Here is a 17,823-nt window from a genome sequence, read left to right on the forward strand (position 1 = left end):
TCTTCTGGTAGCACGTTATCTATTCATTTTTCTATTAATCAGGAACAGTCAGAAAGACACACACTAATAACTCTCCCGCTTCACTTTTAAGCTCATCAATTGACGTGTGCCATCGTAGGTTCCTGTAGCTCTTATATTTGTTAGTTTACGCAGCAGCAACGTGTACGCTTGCACGTGTGTTCATTCGCACTGCTAGGTTCGTGTTTTCAAATTGGCGACACTGGTCCCCATACAAATTATGAATTTATGTTTGTAACGGAGTCTGGACATTCGCGGAGTGATGCTTTCTTTGCCTGTGCCAGAAAGCGATGTCCGTGCTTTGCTTACAAAAAATGTCACCATCATCTCATTCGTCGTCCTTTTGTTGTTTTCTTCCAGATATTTTATGCACCTTTACGGAATGTATTTATACCAGTGTTTCTTAACTGTTGGCTTGCGAAGTTTGTACTGGAAAACATGTTTGTAAGTATATACGTCATTCTCTTTTATTTGCAGCTCGTTCTCGTCTAATCAAACATGAATGAATGACTGTTTGATGTTTTATGGCGCAAGGGCCAAGTATGGCCAAAAAGTGCCATGTCCGTCTAATCAAACATGTGTAGATGGTAGCCACGGCGGAAGCTAATGCAAACTCACATTAATTTCGCGAGTGAACCTGCGTAGTATGGGCTGGCAAAAAGAAAAAAAGAAAACCGTCAAGAAACGCCGCCGCGAGGCTTTTTTATGACGATATGTAACTCTCGGTACGCTTTATAAACAACTCGAGCTTGCGCTTTCATGGCGCTTTTCGTCACACTGCTCTCTAATTGTGCCTGAACAACAATCTCTTAGCCCGATACGCATGCCCTCTAGCGTTTTCCTTTTAACTTTTTCTAAACAGTAGTAAAAACTACGCGTTCTCTAAGCTCCAATAGCTTTTATCAGTGTGTTTAATGATACGCTACTAGCATGACCTGAAATGCGAAGTTAAACGGGAGCACCTCTAATCTGCAAACAATTGCTTGAGGCTGTCACGTGGCGTCGCTCCATTTAGCCGGTCGTTGACCACGCTGTGGCCCCAAAAGACGGCCTATGTGCGACAAACTAGCACCTCGCGACGCGTGATTGCTCGTGAGTGCAAGTGAGGCAGTTTTCCCGCTTGTCTTTCCAGAACGATTTACATCGAGCCCTTCAGAAGTCCCAGTCCGCACTCTCACAGCGGCTGCTCATCCTCACCGCCACCTTACTCTGCCTCATATTCACTAGGTGAGCGAATGGATCGCGCACAACTTTCAGGCCCAAGCCATAGCGTACAAGTAATGACGCATCAGTCGTGTACCTAAAGGCACACTACTCATAGCGTTAGGCCCTATAGTATAACGGTGCGAACCGATATAAGGTGTTGCAGAGTGCTTTCCTCGCGAAATCGCTGCGGATTTTAGGGAACCTGCGCGACGTGTTACGAAAGACGAAGGCTACGTAGCTGCACTTCTCCGAACATATTGAAATCCGTTAAGAGCCCTGAACATCAATCGCTGTAACAGTGCTGCTACATAGGTGGTGGTGAAAATGTAGCACGTGCTATGTGAGGGCAATTCTTGCTTACTTGCTACGCATGCAATCACTGATTGTGAGCAATGACGGGGTCAGTATATTTGTAAACGTTATTTTCCTGATTTCCGGCCACGGCGCCAGGATTCGGATGGGGGCGGAATAGTAAAACGCTTGCGTACCGTTCTTTTTTGGTGCACGTTAAAGACCCTCTAGTGGTCAAAGTGAACCCGCCCGGAGCCCTCCACTTATAATAGCCCACTGTGCAGTTTCTGGACGTTAAACCCCATAATTTAATATTTTTATTTTTATTCCTGCGTAACTTGCGGCCATTTCCAAAATGATCGAACCTAGACAGAATAAGCTCGCCGCAATATTGGAGAAGAAGCTTTACAATATGCGCGAAAACTTTCTCATGTCGTGCGTGACACCACCAGATAGCGTGGATGACAGATTGAGAAGCGCATGAATATACGTGTCGAAATGCATACATTAGTCATTAGTCATGCATACGGCACAATTAACACCTGTCCTGTCACCATTAGTTCATGCGTGCGCGTCTTGCTGCAAACATCCAAAAACTGAAACCACTCATTAAATGTTCGAAGCTCGAGACTAATTTCGAAAGTGTAAAAAAAGATCGATCATATGCTCAGTATTTGGCTCTTGCTGATTTGTATCTTAGTTTTTACGTCATGCATACTCATTCCAAACTGTGATAGGAGAGGGCGTTAAGGATAATTCACAGATAAACTAAAGTCAGCAGCGTCCTCTAGGGAGCAAGAATACCTTCACTCACCACGAACGAATGGTGTTACGTAAAGAGCCCCATTGTTCTCTACTCTCTAATACCGTAAGGCATAAACGCAAGCATTCTATCGTTACAACTGGGTTGAGTGAGGCTTAGAGAACTTCGCATAAGTGCTCAATCAAAATATCAGTGGTGTCGATCAACAAAGTAAACGCACAAATTGGACTCACAAAAGAAAAGATGAACCCACACAAGTATGAAATTTGGCATTATGGTGCTGTTAAGTTTGAAACACCCAACAGTGACGACGGAGCTGAGGAGTTATTATAACGACGGCAGATTAGGAGAATTCTATTCCATCGTCCTCGGTGGAAACAAACGAAAGTTGACGCGTCGGCGTGAAATGCGGTCTTGCATTCCTTGCAGCGTGTGCGGGTTCCAGCACTTTCAGAGGGCCGGCGTGGAGCACGTGGACCTGTTTGAGAGCTTCTACTTCGTGGTGGTGACGCTGTCCACGGTGGGCTACGGCGACTTCAAGCCAGACGTTTGGCCGTCGCAGCTTTTCATGGTGGCCATGATCTGCGCGGCGCTCATAGTGCTGCCGACGCAGTTCGAGCAGCTCGCCTACACCTGGATGGAGCGTCAGAAGCTGGGCGGCACTTACAGCATGCATCGAGCCCAGAGCGAGCGCCACGTGGTCGTCTGCTCCACCACGCTGCGCGCCGACACCGTCATGGACTTCCTCAACGAGTTCTACGCGCACCCGCTCCTACAGGTGCAGCCGGAGAACGCGCAGCTCGGCGTAGTTGCCTGCCACGCGCTCTCGTCTCTCTCCATAGGATGGGTCGATAAGCGAAAGCGCGGCTAGCGACCGCTGTGTTGCATGCAACACGGCGGTCGCCATAGGTACTCGTGTTGGACTTACCAGGCAGAACGATTTTTTTAGATGCCAGTAAAGCATGCTGCACGTGTTAGCCGTATGTTTTGAACCTTTCGGGGGGCTTTTTTTTTTTACTTTGCTTCGTTATCACCATTGCAGTCGTTATTGTTGCCTGCAGACATGTCAAATTTTGTATACTCTGAACATCTGTTGACGAGTTTGACGTTTTGTGAAGTGTGTGTATGAAGTTAACCTTGTAATAATTAGCCACCGCACTCTTTGCTTTGTTTCGGCAAGTTAAATCCATCATGGGAGCAGTGTCAACTGAAAACGACTCAGCTTATGCATTAGCGTCTTTTTGCTGAGATAGCGAAGAACTGCATATGGGATAAAGCTGAAGAGGTATCGAGAAGGGAGTGAATTCCTTGCGATAAACTGCGATTTTCTTTAGCAAGAACCGCAAGATCTCGTAATACAAGTTAATGTATAGTACAGGTTATTGTGTACTACAGGTTTAGTAACTGCGGCTTTCTTTAGTTCAGTAATGCGCATCTTTTTCTTTTTTTTTTTCCTTTGCCGACACTACGCGCAGGACTATTACGTCGTACTTCTGTCGCCATGCGAAGTGGACGCGACGATGAAGATGATTCTTCAAATACCGATGTGGGCGCAGAGGGTCATCTACATTCAGGGCTCTGCGCTCAAGGACACCGACCTCACTAGGGCCAGGTACGCCGGTGGTTTGCACGCGCCTCGGTTCAAAGCATTCGTTTCCCGCGCATGGCAAGTGAGCGAAAGCGTTCGTGTGCATGCTAAGCCACTCCTGCAATTTATTCACGAAGAAGTGTACATCCACGCTTTTATTTATATAAACATTTATACCACAAGGCAAGCATCACAAAAAAAAATGCAGCCTGTTGCTTTGTGCAGTTGCGAAGTTCACATTTCGTTCTTCTCATACACCGTGAACTGGTCGATGCTGAGAACTATGTTGCGTCTAATATTTCTGATACTATTAAAGTGACACTGATGAGCAAAATCAGTTTAGCTCAATTATTAAATTACGCTTCTACAATACACAAAAGTCACTTCTACCTTGAGAGGGGGTTTTATGGGACAGAAAAAAAAAACAAAAAATGAAAGAAAGCTATAACACAAAAAAAAAAGCGAAAGACTGGCGGTGATGCCGCCTTGGAAGTTTCCACACCCACTAACCGTAACGTCATGCATTTGGACGGTGTTTGGTTGGGCCTAGTTAACTTGTTATTGATAACGATGGATTATATTGTATTCTAAAGGAGCCAAAGGCCGAACTTAGCTAGTTTTGAAAACTTTTGCCGCGGCACAACCACCCAAATACAAAAACAGGATATGCTGCAATTTGTGACGTCACATTGACGTGCCGGCGCGGTTCGTCAGTGTGACGAAATCTCAAACTGAGGCTCCGGCGCGAAGTAAAAAAGATATATATATATATATATATATATATATATATATATATATATATATATATATATATATATATATATATATATGTGTGTGTGTGTGTGTGTGTGTGTGTGTGTGTGTGTGTGTGTGTGTGTGTGTGTGTGTGTGTGTGGAAGCTTGGCCTTCATTTCCTGTTATAGTAATCAACCTCTTGCCGCGAAATTAACGAAAAATATTCTAGTGTTGCAAAAACCTTCTTTACCAATCTAAAGTGATTTAGTGTTTCTTTCTTTAGTGTTCCTTTATGCACTATGCTTACAGCGACTGCTCTGTGCAAGAGCGCGCGTAACCAAAGCGGTATATAGCGCGCTTGACCTGTTCCTATCAGTACAGTAGGCCATGCCACGTTCCTGCTCTTGAGCGGAAATATCCGCGTGTACGTTACTTCTTGCCCGAATAGCAATATTTTTACCGCGCCGTAAACATTAAAACTCGCTGTGTCTGGCACACGTACACGAAAATGTGACCATTTCCGTTGAAAGTATCTCGTATAAATGCGAGGCATAGCGAGGTGGCGTATGCACCTTTGCCAGCCTCATCATTACTGACACTGACGCTGCGTATAAAAGTGTTCCGAATGCTTAATTTCTCCGGGCAGCTCGACGTAATGACGAGACGCATTTTCTTACCGCACATCTCAGAAGAGCTGAGCGAAAGCACGGGCACCGTACCGGAACCATGACCGGACAAGAGGCTAAAAAATAACTGCAATGCAGAATAAGTTTCAAGAACGGACTTTTCATTTTTGCAGATGCAGTGTTCACATCTTTCAGTTTAGCAAAACGCTTCATCGAAGTTGGTTTTCTTTATTTTTATTATTTAGTGTGTGCGCGTTGCGAGCACCTCTGGGAAATTTCGTACAAGTGGATTTTCAGGCTTATCCCTTTTACTTCTTTTTTCTTTATTTTGTAAGAATTCATTTTGCTTTTAATGACGGAGGCGAATGTTTCGGTTCGTTTGCTACAAAGGTCTCCAGTGCAAGAAAACGGGGCAATGTATATATATACACGCATTTCCTGAGGGCCGATTTTCGTGTTCTCAGTTCCTGTGAAGTCAGTTCACAGCAAAACAATAGAAAATGTATTCTCACGTCGTCTTTTTTTTCTTTTTTTCTAGCACTACTGAGTACTGAGAGCTGCTCAAAAAAGTGTTGTCATTTGTTTTGCTTTTCACTTTCCAACAGAGTTTATGACCTGTCCTAACTCTTCGGTTTTTTGGTTTCTCTCTTTTTTCTTCTCACGCTCGCCGCCGCGTAGAATGAATGCAGCCGAGGCGTGCTTCATGCTGGCAGCCCGAAATTACGCCGACCTCGCAGCCGCCGTAAGATCCATTTTTTCTCTTTCATTTTTTTTCACTTGCTCCTGCTGTCTTCAGTTACTGCTTGCCGAGAACTCCAACTGCGCCCACGATTCACGCGCTAAAAATTCGTGTGTCCGCAAAGAGCAGAGGAAAATCTCGTTTTCCCAAGTGTGCAAAAAACACACAAACAACAGAGAGAAAGATAAATGAAGACAGAAAAACCAATATGCGGTATATTATTCTCATCATACAAGAAACGAAGCAAGCATTTCATTTAGTGCATCGTTAGAATAATTGAGGTTTGTACGGGTGTCTAGCGAAGCACTCACGGGGAGATACATAACGTGGTCTGTGATTATTGTTCTGAGGCTGAGGACATTAGGATGACGATGATGATGACGAGCAGCGAAGTGGGGTTGTTGGTGATTATCGCATTCTCTCTGGGTCGCTCCTTTCAGGACCAGCACACCATCTTGCGGTCGTGGGCAGTACGCGACTTCGCACCAACTGTTCCCCAGTACATTCAAATATTCCGTCCAGAAAATAAAGTGCACGTGGCCTTCGCGGGTAAGTGTTGGCACCGGAGACTCGCCGGGCTTACTGCATGCGCCTACACGCTCGCCTGCATGCCTGCGTCTGCATGTTTCTGCTTGAACCCCCGATTTGCGCTTACAATGAACACACAACTTGCAAGAAGAGCGTCATCGCAGAAGAGAGAAATAAGTGTATGATGCAATATTGCAAATCACAATATTTTTATTATTATTATTATTGTGTTCAAATGTTGTTCCCGCGATGACGACAGATATGTACAGGGCGGTGCTCGCATAACGCCTCCTCAACACGGGAAGTTCTTCAAGTACTTGAAAATGAATCATGAGTATGCAAGTTGTTGCTATAGTCACTTGCAATCGCATTCCTGCTGTACTATCGAGGTCAGTATGAGCTACAACGCGGAAGCGTGCAGCTCAAAGCGGTGATGCGTTGTATCTCATACTGAGCGCGATAATACATCAAGGGAAACAATTCGACGTCTTGAGCGGCATTGCCGGGAAAGCCACCTTCTTGTTACCATCTTGACATCTCTCTAAATCACCGTAAGCGGTGCTTCATTTTCCTTTTTCGTACCTCGCCTCACGTGACGAGTTATTACGTGGGAGCGTGCAGGTACTGTTAGTGTAAACGTAATCGGGAAAGAAAGAAAGAAAACTTGATGCTGCAATCACTTCAAAGTTGCGATGCGTCTCCGCTCTGCTGCCTGTTTCTTAGCATGGAACAGTGCCCAAAACTCCAGACACCAAATCACGCAAGTTTCCCAAGCACCGGCGAACAGAGAGTCGCTGTAAAAATATTGAGGTAGAGAGTATCTCGGCTACTCTATTTCTCTCTACATTAAACAGCAAAAAATAGAGACATCAATTAATACTAATAGAATAGTATATAAGATTACAATGAAACTAATCGCAATAAAGAGAACAGTCCCGCAAGAGGAGAGATCATTCGACATATAAGATATCTGGCCGCGCCGCTACCAAATGTTCCTCATTAGCAGCAGCTGGTGTTAGAGTCCCCCACCTACTTGCATGCATGGCAGGCCCAAACGAGCAGCTTGATCAGTTCAAGTTCAGCCACTCTGTACATCCGACTCCACAATAAGTGCTTGTCTGATTTTGACTCGTCTCAGTGGGTCCCGATGGTGCACATATACAGTGCCTTTCTTTCTTTTTTAATTCGAAAACTGTTTCTAATTCTTATAAAATTTACTCGAATCACGTTACTACAGATGAATGATCTGTCCAGATGGACATACCATGCAAAAAAAAAAAAATCCAACGCAGTCAATTGACAACTTAACCGAATTACATCAATCAAAAATTATAATTGCAAACTTACGGCACATCGTTATACTGTAAATAATACTGGTTGCACCGCGAAGCGCTGCTCGCAGTGCAACTGCGCCATGACGTAGTGATGTGGCGTAAAATAAAGCTCGGCCATACGGCGCGAGAAAGCGGTCTGTCTCGCTCCTGCTGCTGAAGTGGCTGTGCGTCTAATCGCGAGCTGCGCGAAGCGCCAACCGGAGTGGTAAGAGCGGGAAGTGCGACGGCAGCTTCATTTTGGACCATGCTTTTTACATCACGCATGGGTTCAGACGGAGACCCGCGCCTCGTGGTGCCGCGTGCACAATCAGAGAAATTGAACGAATAATTTGACGCCACATATTGCTGCCTGCATGCAGAAAATAAAAAGAACGATCAATAACCTGGCAAGGGAACAGGAGTTCAGGATTGCCAGTCAGCCTCTAGAGCCTGTACATTAGTACGTTTATTCTGGTCAATTACTCACAGGCGACCCTGATCACGAGAAGGAAACTTACAGAAGAATAAAAATGGGTTGGAGTGCATACGGCAAGCACTACCAAATCCTGACTGGGAGCTTACCACTATCGTTGAAAAGAAAAGTGTTCAATCAGTGCATTCTACCGGTGCTAACATATGGGGCGAAAACTTGGAGGTTAACAGAAGAGCTCGAGAACAAGTTAAGGACCACGCAAAGGACGATGGAACGAAAAATGTTGGGCGTAACGTTAAAACATCGGAAGCGAGCGGTGTGGATCAGAGAGAAAACGGGCATAGCCGATATTCCAGTTGATATTAAAAGAAAAGAATAGAGCTGGGCAGGCCAAGTAATGCGTAGCGTAGGCAACCGGTGGACAATTAGAGTTATACAATGGGTGCCAAGGGAAGGGAAGCGAAGTCGAGGACGGCAGGAAATTAGGTAGGGTGATGAAATGAGGAAATTTGCAGGCTCAAGTCGCAATCAGCTAACGCAAGGCAGGGGTAATTGGATATCGCAGGAAGTGGCACGTCGTCCTGCAATGGACAAAAAAAAAAGAAAAATAGGCTGATGATGATGATTGCTGCCTACAGGGCTATCTTGAAATGTAGAAAAACAGGACTAGACATTTATGCCGATTTCCTTCAACTCTCTAACGCCGTAGAGGTTGTAACTAACTTCATTAGCGTAATTATATGAATTAGTGAATGAATTGAGGTCGTTTTTCTTGCAATAGATGTCCACCTCAGCAACCAATTATGCTGTGACAACATGATTCGAGTATATTTATGGGCTTCATTGTTAAAAAATGTTCGAAGCAAAACACACACGCACATATATATATATATATATATATATATATATATATATGTATATATTGTATAAGCGTACTGGCGTTTAAGCGCTGCTTATAGCCCAGCGACGAAGGTACCTTTAAAAGACCCATATGCCTTACAATCATGAATATGCAATAATCTCATATGAACACACGTAACCATGCGAATGCGTTCTTCTTTTTTTGTGTGTGTAGGTTTCCACGGATTCTCTGTGGAGGTAACGTGCATGCGTATCGTATCAGCCCGCAGAAACTGTGACATCGCTGTTGCTTCCGCGCAGAACATGTGGTTTGCGAGGACGAGTTCAAGTACGCCCTGCTGGCCAACAACTGCCTCTGCCCCGGTGCCTCCACCCTAGTAACGCTCCTGCTGCACACGTCGCGCGGGCAGTGAGTACACGTTTTCACCACGGGCATCATCTCGCGACGGCGTGGCGCTCTCGGTCGTGCACTCGAAGCAAGTGATTAGTGCATCCAACGTTTTGCTTGTGCTCGTCTTCTCTAGTCTAGAACTGCCATATGCGCGAACACTGGCATCCTGTATCACAACGCAGAATTCGCCCCAACACTCAATAAATAATTCATTGGCCAGCTCGAACTTCTTTTTAGAACTCAAACAACGGCTGCTGAAACCGGTGTACTTAACGTCACTGATAGCAGTGTTACGTCACGGCACAGGTGCAGATTGAAAATGTTTGAGGGCCGCAAAGCTGCCGGCTGTGTCGCGTGCGGAACGAGGCAATGCGGAATGTGCGTGCAAGAGCATCGATATGGGTTCTCGAAGCGGCGTCTCCGCCGTTCGTCCTTTTAATAATCGCGTAAATAAGACGAGATCGCATGGTCGCCCTAGATGTTTTCTTAATTGTAGGCTTTCATTTATCTGTGCTCATTTTATTTCGAGGCTTTTCTTTTTATTATCTTTGTCTTCTAAAAGCTATTTAACAAAGGTGAACAGAGCATGCAGCACGCGAAAGGAGCGAAGAGCCGGAGACTTAGGGGCGAAAAAAAGGGAGAGGGGGTTAGAATTTGCCGTCATGTCTATAGGGACAGATGCCATGGTGGGGGCTCCAACGGTGTGCTTGCCACACCGTTGGCATCCGTTGCTTGCCTTCTTTTCGCATTTCGTATTTTCGTCGAGAAGCTTCTATGTAGTCAAACTTGCCTGGCGCCCAGTGCATCACAGCACTTAGGCTACAACGGACACCTTGCTGCATCCAAGAAGGTGTACATTTTTTTGTTTTATTCCCTGCGTGGTTACTTCTCATTGTTTCTTTACATGTCGCGGCGATCTTCTTGATTTCTTTCTTTCCAGCTCGGTGCTACGTACGCGTGCGGCCGAGAAGGCAGTTGTGTTTGAGCGTTTAGCCGCATTCACTGTTTCCATTAATATTTCCAAGCGATTTATCACAATGTGCGATAGACGCCCCATAGTATAGTGAGTGAAGTTCTAACACTGTTCCTCCACCTCTTTCTGATCCCGTCAGCGATCGTTGTGTTTTCCGCGAAATGGGGCCAGGTTAGCGGCTAGAAAAGAAAGCGCGCCAGAATCTATAGAGACTAAGATACGATTCAAAAAAGCCAAAAAAAAAACAGCTAAAATTTGCTCGGGCCAAGTGTCACTTATGAAAGCGCGTTATTCCACCGTTGTGACATCATGCACGTGCTTACCTTTAGTGTGTTGGAGCCACTTCGTCTCGATTTGTCAGCTTGGGCCAGCGCTGCTTGCCGGCTGCTCTCGGGGCCTTCGTTTCTTTTTCCACGTCTATTTGGAGGGACTTTAATTAACGCCGAACAGTGATTCAGCGCTGGTGGCATACGGATGTCACAAGACGCACCAAGCCGATTTGTTCACTGCGCCGATCACGTACTCGGGGCACCTGCGGCGGAAATAATAATAATATTTGGGGTTTCACGTGCCAAAACCACTTTCTGATTATAAGGCACGCCGTAGTGGAGGACTCCGGAAATTTTGACCACCTGGGGTTCTTTAACGTGCACCTAAATCTAAGCACACGGGTGTTTTCGCATTTCGCCCCCATCGAAATGCGGCCGCCGTGGCTGGGATTCGATCCCGCGACCTCGTGCTCAGCAGCCCAACACCATAGCCACTGAGCAACCACGGCGGGTCTGCGGCGGAAAGGATGTTCCACATCCGTCACCTAGGTTTCAGGCTAGCACTCCCAGGTTTCGTTCTAGTAGTAAAACATGAATACCCCAGAGAGGGGGCGCCGTAAAGTGCGCCGCGGTAGCTCAACTGGCAAGAGCATCGCACGCGCAATGCGAAGACGTGGATTCGTATCCCACTTGTGGTCAGTTGTTTTTTTCTTCATCCACTTTCATTTCCATTAATTTATCATTTCTTTTGTTCACTTAGTAAGTACAAGTAATCGCCCCTATATTGTCCTTGGCGTCTGTGTTTGTTGGCCTTCTTATGATCTGATAAATAAAGATCGGGCCCCTCGGTTCCCTTTCTTCTCGTTCATGACGATTTAGGTGACTCCTTTTGCTCGCTTCTCCCTGGCTCACTGCCCGAGTATACTATAGCTTCGGCTGATCCCTCAGTCTGTCTTGATCTTTTTATATCTCGCTTTATGTAGGGCACACGCGCGTATTCAGACCGGATGACTTAAATAAGTTGGGTGAAACTGGCTCGCTCCTTGATGAATAGTTTAAAACGCGTCGCTTTCGCTCAAATTCTGGAGACCGTGGTTTGTGGGCCAAAAGAAACATTGTGGATTTCCTGTACGAAGTCAGCGGAAAGAAGAAGCGAGGTCACGCGAAAATAAGCTTTTTCTTTCGACTGGCAGGGCATCTTTCCCCGTAGCTTTTGTTTATCAAGCTGCCATCACGGGGATTTCACTAGACCAAAAGGCTCGCAAGATGACGCATATTCCCAAGGCTAAATTAAACTTCTTTCCTTCTTAATTAAATTTCTTCCATTCTTCTGGACAGCGTCAGACAGACAGAGTCGCGCAGTGCAACTTCACTGGCGTGTGGTGTATTTTAAATTAAAATTTCCATTCGAAGCCCGTCCAACTTGGTCGGTTTTGGACGAGTTAAGAGAAAATGTTGTTATGAACATGTGCATTTAATCTCCATCGGCAAGTCTAAGACAGAGAACTTAGCTTTCAATTCGTATTACATTGGACGCTTATATACCGACGCCTACAGTAAAAGCTCCTGCGCAGTATTTGAAAGCGACAGAATCTACGGGATTTTTCGCAGGGGAACTTTAGTTGTATTTGAAAGATTACATTGATCGTGCTGAAGACACTGAATCAACCATCTTTCCTGCCGTCCGATTCATTTCCTGTCATGTATTTCTTGTTTCTGTGACACAATTATGTCCTTCCACTTTTGAGCATGGTTAGTGAGCACACATACTGATGCAAATGGTAAGCCTGTGACTAGAAACAATAACAGTGGCCTAATTTGAACTGCACTTACCATGAGGTGTTGTACGGAACGGCCGTTAAAAATATTGATAGCTGTAAAGAAAATTTCTGCTCGTGGTAGCAGTAACGGACTTCCACTGCATGACCCATTTGCCCTTGGACGCATTCTTCGCTTGTGTGAGGTTTACATTCTCTAAAGCTCTATTTATAAACAGTTTAAGCAACAATCAGTTGTAAGCAATAAAAAAGAAGAGAAAAAGAAAAAAAACACATCTGTAGAAGGTCATTCAAAGGAAGGACTTTAACTGCTGCTCTACGAGGAGCATCTAGAGAGCGACGACCGATTAGGGCTGATACAATCTTCTTTTAAATGCGAGCCACATAGTTGTCACGCAACTGCAGCCTTTACGTTGACGATACAGGAAGTGGTTTACCTGATATATCTCTATACCGCAAATACTCATTTGCGTTTTGCACACTTCACTCATTTGCAAAAAAGAAAAGAAGTCGGTGGTGATTGCTGTAAGATGCACGAGAGCAATCACCACCATTGCAGAGCATGAGACATTTCAGCCAGCGAGCATATGGTTAGACAATGAAACAAAAGGCATGGACAGAGTCTACGTTTTTTTTCCGCTCGTGGCAACCGCTCAGTGGTCAGTACAACCCGTTGATTAAACTGAGTTAACGTCTTAATAGCATTGTTAACGCTTCATAGTGATACACCAGAACCACTCATAATAAAATCGGCTGAGGCTGGCAGCGAAAATTCTTAGCTTTTTTTTTTTTTGCATGAATGTTCACTCTGCAATGTAACCGAGATGACGGCGAAGCGTTCGGTCGATGTTTCCTGGAAGTGACATAAATAATATTTTTTTAATTCACAGACGGTTACGATACTTCCTAATGTGAAATTTGAGCGCAGCTCTTTACGTGTTTTCATTTCGTGGCATGCTGAGGCAAATAATTTGAAAGAGACAAGTAGCAGAGTCGGAGATCGTCGAAAATTTTATCTGCGGGTCAAGCGCGTCAGCTTTTATACATGACTCGTCGAAGGCTCCTGTGTATTCGCTGGTGCCCACATAGCTTCCAGAAAGTACTACACATACCATCGCGCTTATACATTCAGATTACAAAACAATCGCAAACCGTAGCAATCAAAACAAGTGCGAACGAGACCAAACCAAACAAGCGTGAGCGAGAGCTGACGCGAGCAGACGATAGTACGAAACTAGCGGTCCGAAACGAGCAGTTACGATTACGCATCGAGCGGTTAGGCGGGCCCGCATGACAACAGTTTCCCGTGCGCACGTCACTCAAGGGGCCGCTCTCATTGGTCTCCGCCGTTCGCGGCTTGCGTCTTTCATATCCCGCTCCGCGTTCGCTCTTTCAACTTTCGCTGTGCTCGTTCGCTCGGTTACGCCGTCGACGCCGACGTTCACCGCAAAACGAGCGCCTAAAGGCCAGAATACATGGAGCGAACTTTCACGACGAAGTTCGGGCGGCAGAAAATCTGCCGCGGCGCGACGCCGTATGTTCGTCGGGCTGCGCTACATGGAGCGAAGGCACGGCAGCCGCCGCCGGCGAGTCGCTGCGTTGTTATAAGTTTGGCTAGACGAGGCAAATGCGCTGTCGTGAAACACATGACAAAAAAAAAACTTTACCGACAATTATTATCGCTTTTGAATTACGGAACACTCTAAAAACGCGTAAAATTTTGTTTAGAAATGATTTCTAGTCTGTTTTATGTGTTTGAGACATTCATGTGCCAATGTAGTTTAAAGAAAGCGGCGATGCTATGCGTTGTGGCAACACTTGGCGGGTAAACAACTTTCGGCTCCTCCAACTCCGCGGCTCTGTTCTGTGGCTCAACGCGCGCGCGGCCGAAGCAAGCAGACCCGAAAGTAGCGCACGTGAGCTTGTCTAACCATGGCTGTTATTAACTTGTTAAATTCCAGCCGCGCCACTTTGGATGCCATGAATACGAAAAGCGAGAGACCGGCGTGAACGATAGAGCGGGATCGGGATACACGGACAAGCGGGGAAGCCTAGCCGGAAGTCGGGGCGGATAGTGAGACCTGATTGGCTCGCTTTGGGGCGCCGCTCGTTTGCCGCTTCCGGTATCGTCGCCGCCCGACGAACTTTTCTGCGCCGGCTGGATCGGCGGCGAACGACATTTTCTCCGCCGCCGCGCGCCGCGCGTACGCCGCCGGGCGTCGAACGCCGACTATTCGTCGCATATTCGCTCCATGTATTCTGGCCTTAAGAGCTGCGCTCTAAAATAGCAGCTACTGCAAGCATAGTTCCGGTGTAATCTAGGTTTTGCTATAAGTTACACAACTCTGTCTCACAGCAGCACTTTTTCTTTTATCTCTCTTTATTCAAGCAACAGACTTGCTACATCAGGGTTTTTGGGGTGGGATTCCATTTTGCTTTCAGGTATGTTACACGCGAGCAAACGTCGATAATTTGCAACCTAGTTTCCCGATTAATCATTTAGCTTTCTGTTTGCTCAGGTAAATTTATTTTTAAAGCGATCCCGCTGATGTAGCCTTTCTTAACGTCTGCCATAAGTGTGGTTTCTCTTCCCGGTGCAGGCTTTGCGGCTGTTTCAGATACATCTCTCGTCTTTTTCACACTGAGCTTTCTTTAGCGGCCGCATGCTCTTTTAGCATTGGAAGCGCCTTTCATGACAGATGTAACATATCAATCAGCCTTCTTTTTTGCTCCTTTCCTTTCGGTTTCAATGGCAGTTCAGTTATATCGCATAATGAAACAAAAAAAAAAGAAACGAGACAGAAGCTGAAAAAGACCTTCGGTAATGCGATTAGCACGTTTATTTTCGTCGCTCCATTACCAAGTCGATCTCCGCGTCTCAAACGTTGCAAGGACAAAACAACGGTATGCTTGTCTAATGAGATGGAGCGAAAACAAAGTGTATATACCCACTCGCCGTACGACAAAACATGGGGCTGTCATTATGAGAAGCACCAGGCGCAGACAAGTTTGCGTGTGCGATGCCCGCAATGGGCTCATTTAGCCACAATGTTCTCGGCATGAAGCCCACCTACGCGTAACAAATGCGCACAGCTGGGCTGTTGTCGCGGGGCAACCTTGCCTAAGCACAACCGCTTGCTGAGAGTGTTTACGCCTTTCAGCGGTCCTGTATTTTTTTTAATATTTAAGCAGAAATTTGCGTATGCGTGGTCTGTTGGTTAGAGTATAGATGCCGATAACAAGCACAGACATCACTCTCCCTAAGGCGACAGGCTGCGACATTTGAATTTGAGTTTCTTTTTGGGTCTAATACTCTTTTTTTCGGTTGCAGGCTGCCTTGTAGTATCCTAGAGCATCTGAGTTATTTATTTTGTTGCTTGGGAATTACAAAGACAATAATATCGGTTCCTCAGGTGTCGCAAATTCTCATGTATAATGACGCAACTCCTATAAGGCATGGATCGCACGCTGTTTGCAGCCCAGTGTTTGGTGAAGTGGGCGAACCTTTGCCGTCCTGTAAAGTAGGCGTCTTTCAAACAGATTGTTTTTGCCAGGCGGTATATTTTGGTCCTGTTCTTCAATAAAACGTTGGTTCATCGATTCTAGAAGAAGCTTACCAAGTCAACCTAACGCTGATACTTAAGCACGTAACTGCCAGTCACTTGAGTAAGAAAAGAAACTATGCGTTATTATTGACCAAAAACAACCCTCTTTACACGGTGAAAAAAAAAACGCCCGCCTCCTCTACACCGACGAACTCACGCTCCCCTTTAGAAAAAAAAAATTACGGTGAAAAGTATGCCACTAAAAAGGCGAATTTGTCGATGTAACGGCTTATGGCGCCCAATGATGTAAGATGCTGTAGCAAATATGCAATAAGTTCCCTTCAGAAATGGGGGAGTGAACAATAAATTCGCTAAGATTTATTAGCGTCTGCTCATAAACCCCACATATAGCTCATGAGGCAAGTCATCATCATCAGCAGCAGCCTGGTTACGCCCACTGCAGGGCAAAGGCCTCTCCCATACTTCTCCAACAACCCCGGTCATGTACTAATTGTGACCATGTCGTCCCTGCAAACTTCTTAATCTCATCCGCCCACCTAACTTTCTGCCGCCCCCTGCTACGCTTCCCTTCCCTTGGAATCCAGTCCGTAACCCTTAATGACCATCGGTTATCTTCCCTCCTCATTACATGTCCTGCCCATGCCCCCCCATTTCTTTTTCTTGATTTCAACTAAGATGTCATCACCTCGCGTTTGCTCCCTCACCCAATCTGCTCTTTTCTTATCCCTTAACGTTGCACCCATCATTCTTGTTTCCATAGCTCGTTACGTCATCCTCAATTTAAGTAGAACCTTTTTCGTAAGCCTCCAGGTTTCTGCCCCGTAGGTGAGTATTGGTAAGACACAGCGATTATAGACTTTTCTCTTGAGGGATAATGGCAACCTGCTGTTCATGAGCTGAGAATGCCTGCCAAACGCACCCCAGCCCATTCTTATTCTTCTGATTATTTCCGTCTGATGATCCGGATCCGCCGTCGCTACCTGCCCCAAGTAGATGTATTCCCTTACCACTTCCAGTGCCTCGCCACCTATTGTAAATTGCTGTTCTCTTCCGAGACTGTTAAACATTACTTTAGTTTTCTGCAGGACAATTTTTAGACCCACTCTTCTGCTTTGGCTCTCCAGGTCAGTGAGCATGCATTGCACTAAGCAAGGCAATGTCATCAGCGAATCGCAAGTTACTAAGGTATTCTCCATTAACTTTTATCCCCAATTCTTCCCAATCCAGGTCTCTGAATACCTCCTGTAAACACGCTGTGAATAGCATTGGAGAGATCGTATCTCCTTGCCTGACGCCTTTCTTTATTGGGATTTTGTTGCTTTCTTTATGGAGGACTGCGGTGGCTGTGGGGCCGCTATAGATATCTTTCAGTATTTTTACATACGGCTCGTCCACACCCTGATTCCGTGATGCTTCCATGATTGCCGAGGTTTCGACAAATCAAACGCTTTCTCGTAATCAATGAAAGCTTTATATAAGGGTTGGTTCTATTCCGCACATCTCTCTATCACCTGAATGATAGTGTGAATATGGTCTATTGCTGAGTAGCCTTTACGGAATCCTGCCTGGTCCTTTGCTTGACAGAAGTCTAAGGTGTTCCTGATTCTATCTGCGATTACCTTAGTAAATAATTTGTAGGCAACTGACAATAAGCTGATCGGTCTATAATTTTTCAAGTCCTTGGCGTCCCCTTTCTTATGGATTAGGATTATGTTAGCGTTCTTCCAAGATTCCGGTACGCTCGA

At 45.6% G+C, this 17,823-nt stretch overlaps 1 protein-coding gene across 2 annotated transcripts in view; it reads left to right on the forward strand.

Annotated features, from left to right (window-relative positions):
- Positions 1 to 384: 384 nt before the first annotated feature.
- Positions 385 to 17,823, forward strand: part of SLO2 (slowpoke 2) — a 66,982-nt gene continuing 49,543 nt past the window's right edge. For both annotated transcript variants that reach the window (XM_075689059.1, XM_075689069.1), the window contains exons 1-7: positions 385 to 462; positions 1,151 to 1,245; positions 2,708 to 3,056; positions 3,754 to 3,890; positions 5,906 to 5,969; positions 6,407 to 6,515; positions 9,402 to 9,510. In XM_075689059.1, coding sequence (XP_075545174.1) covers positions 457 to 462; positions 1,151 to 1,245; positions 2,708 to 3,056; positions 3,754 to 3,890; positions 5,906 to 5,969; positions 6,407 to 6,515; positions 9,402 to 9,510 — 869 coding nt within the window. In that variant the 5' untranslated portion in view covers positions 385 to 456. The remainder of the gene's footprint in view (positions 463 to 1,150; positions 1,246 to 2,707; positions 3,057 to 3,753; positions 3,891 to 5,905; positions 5,970 to 6,406; positions 6,516 to 9,401; positions 9,511 to 17,823) is intronic.

The sequence above is a fragment of the Dermacentor variabilis genome, chromosome 1, assembly GCF_050947875.1.
Source record: "Dermacentor variabilis isolate Ectoservices chromosome 1, ASM5094787v1, whole genome shotgun sequence".
In the NCBI taxonomy this organism is placed as follows: domain Eukaryota; kingdom Metazoa; phylum Arthropoda; class Arachnida; order Ixodida; family Ixodidae; genus Dermacentor; species Dermacentor variabilis.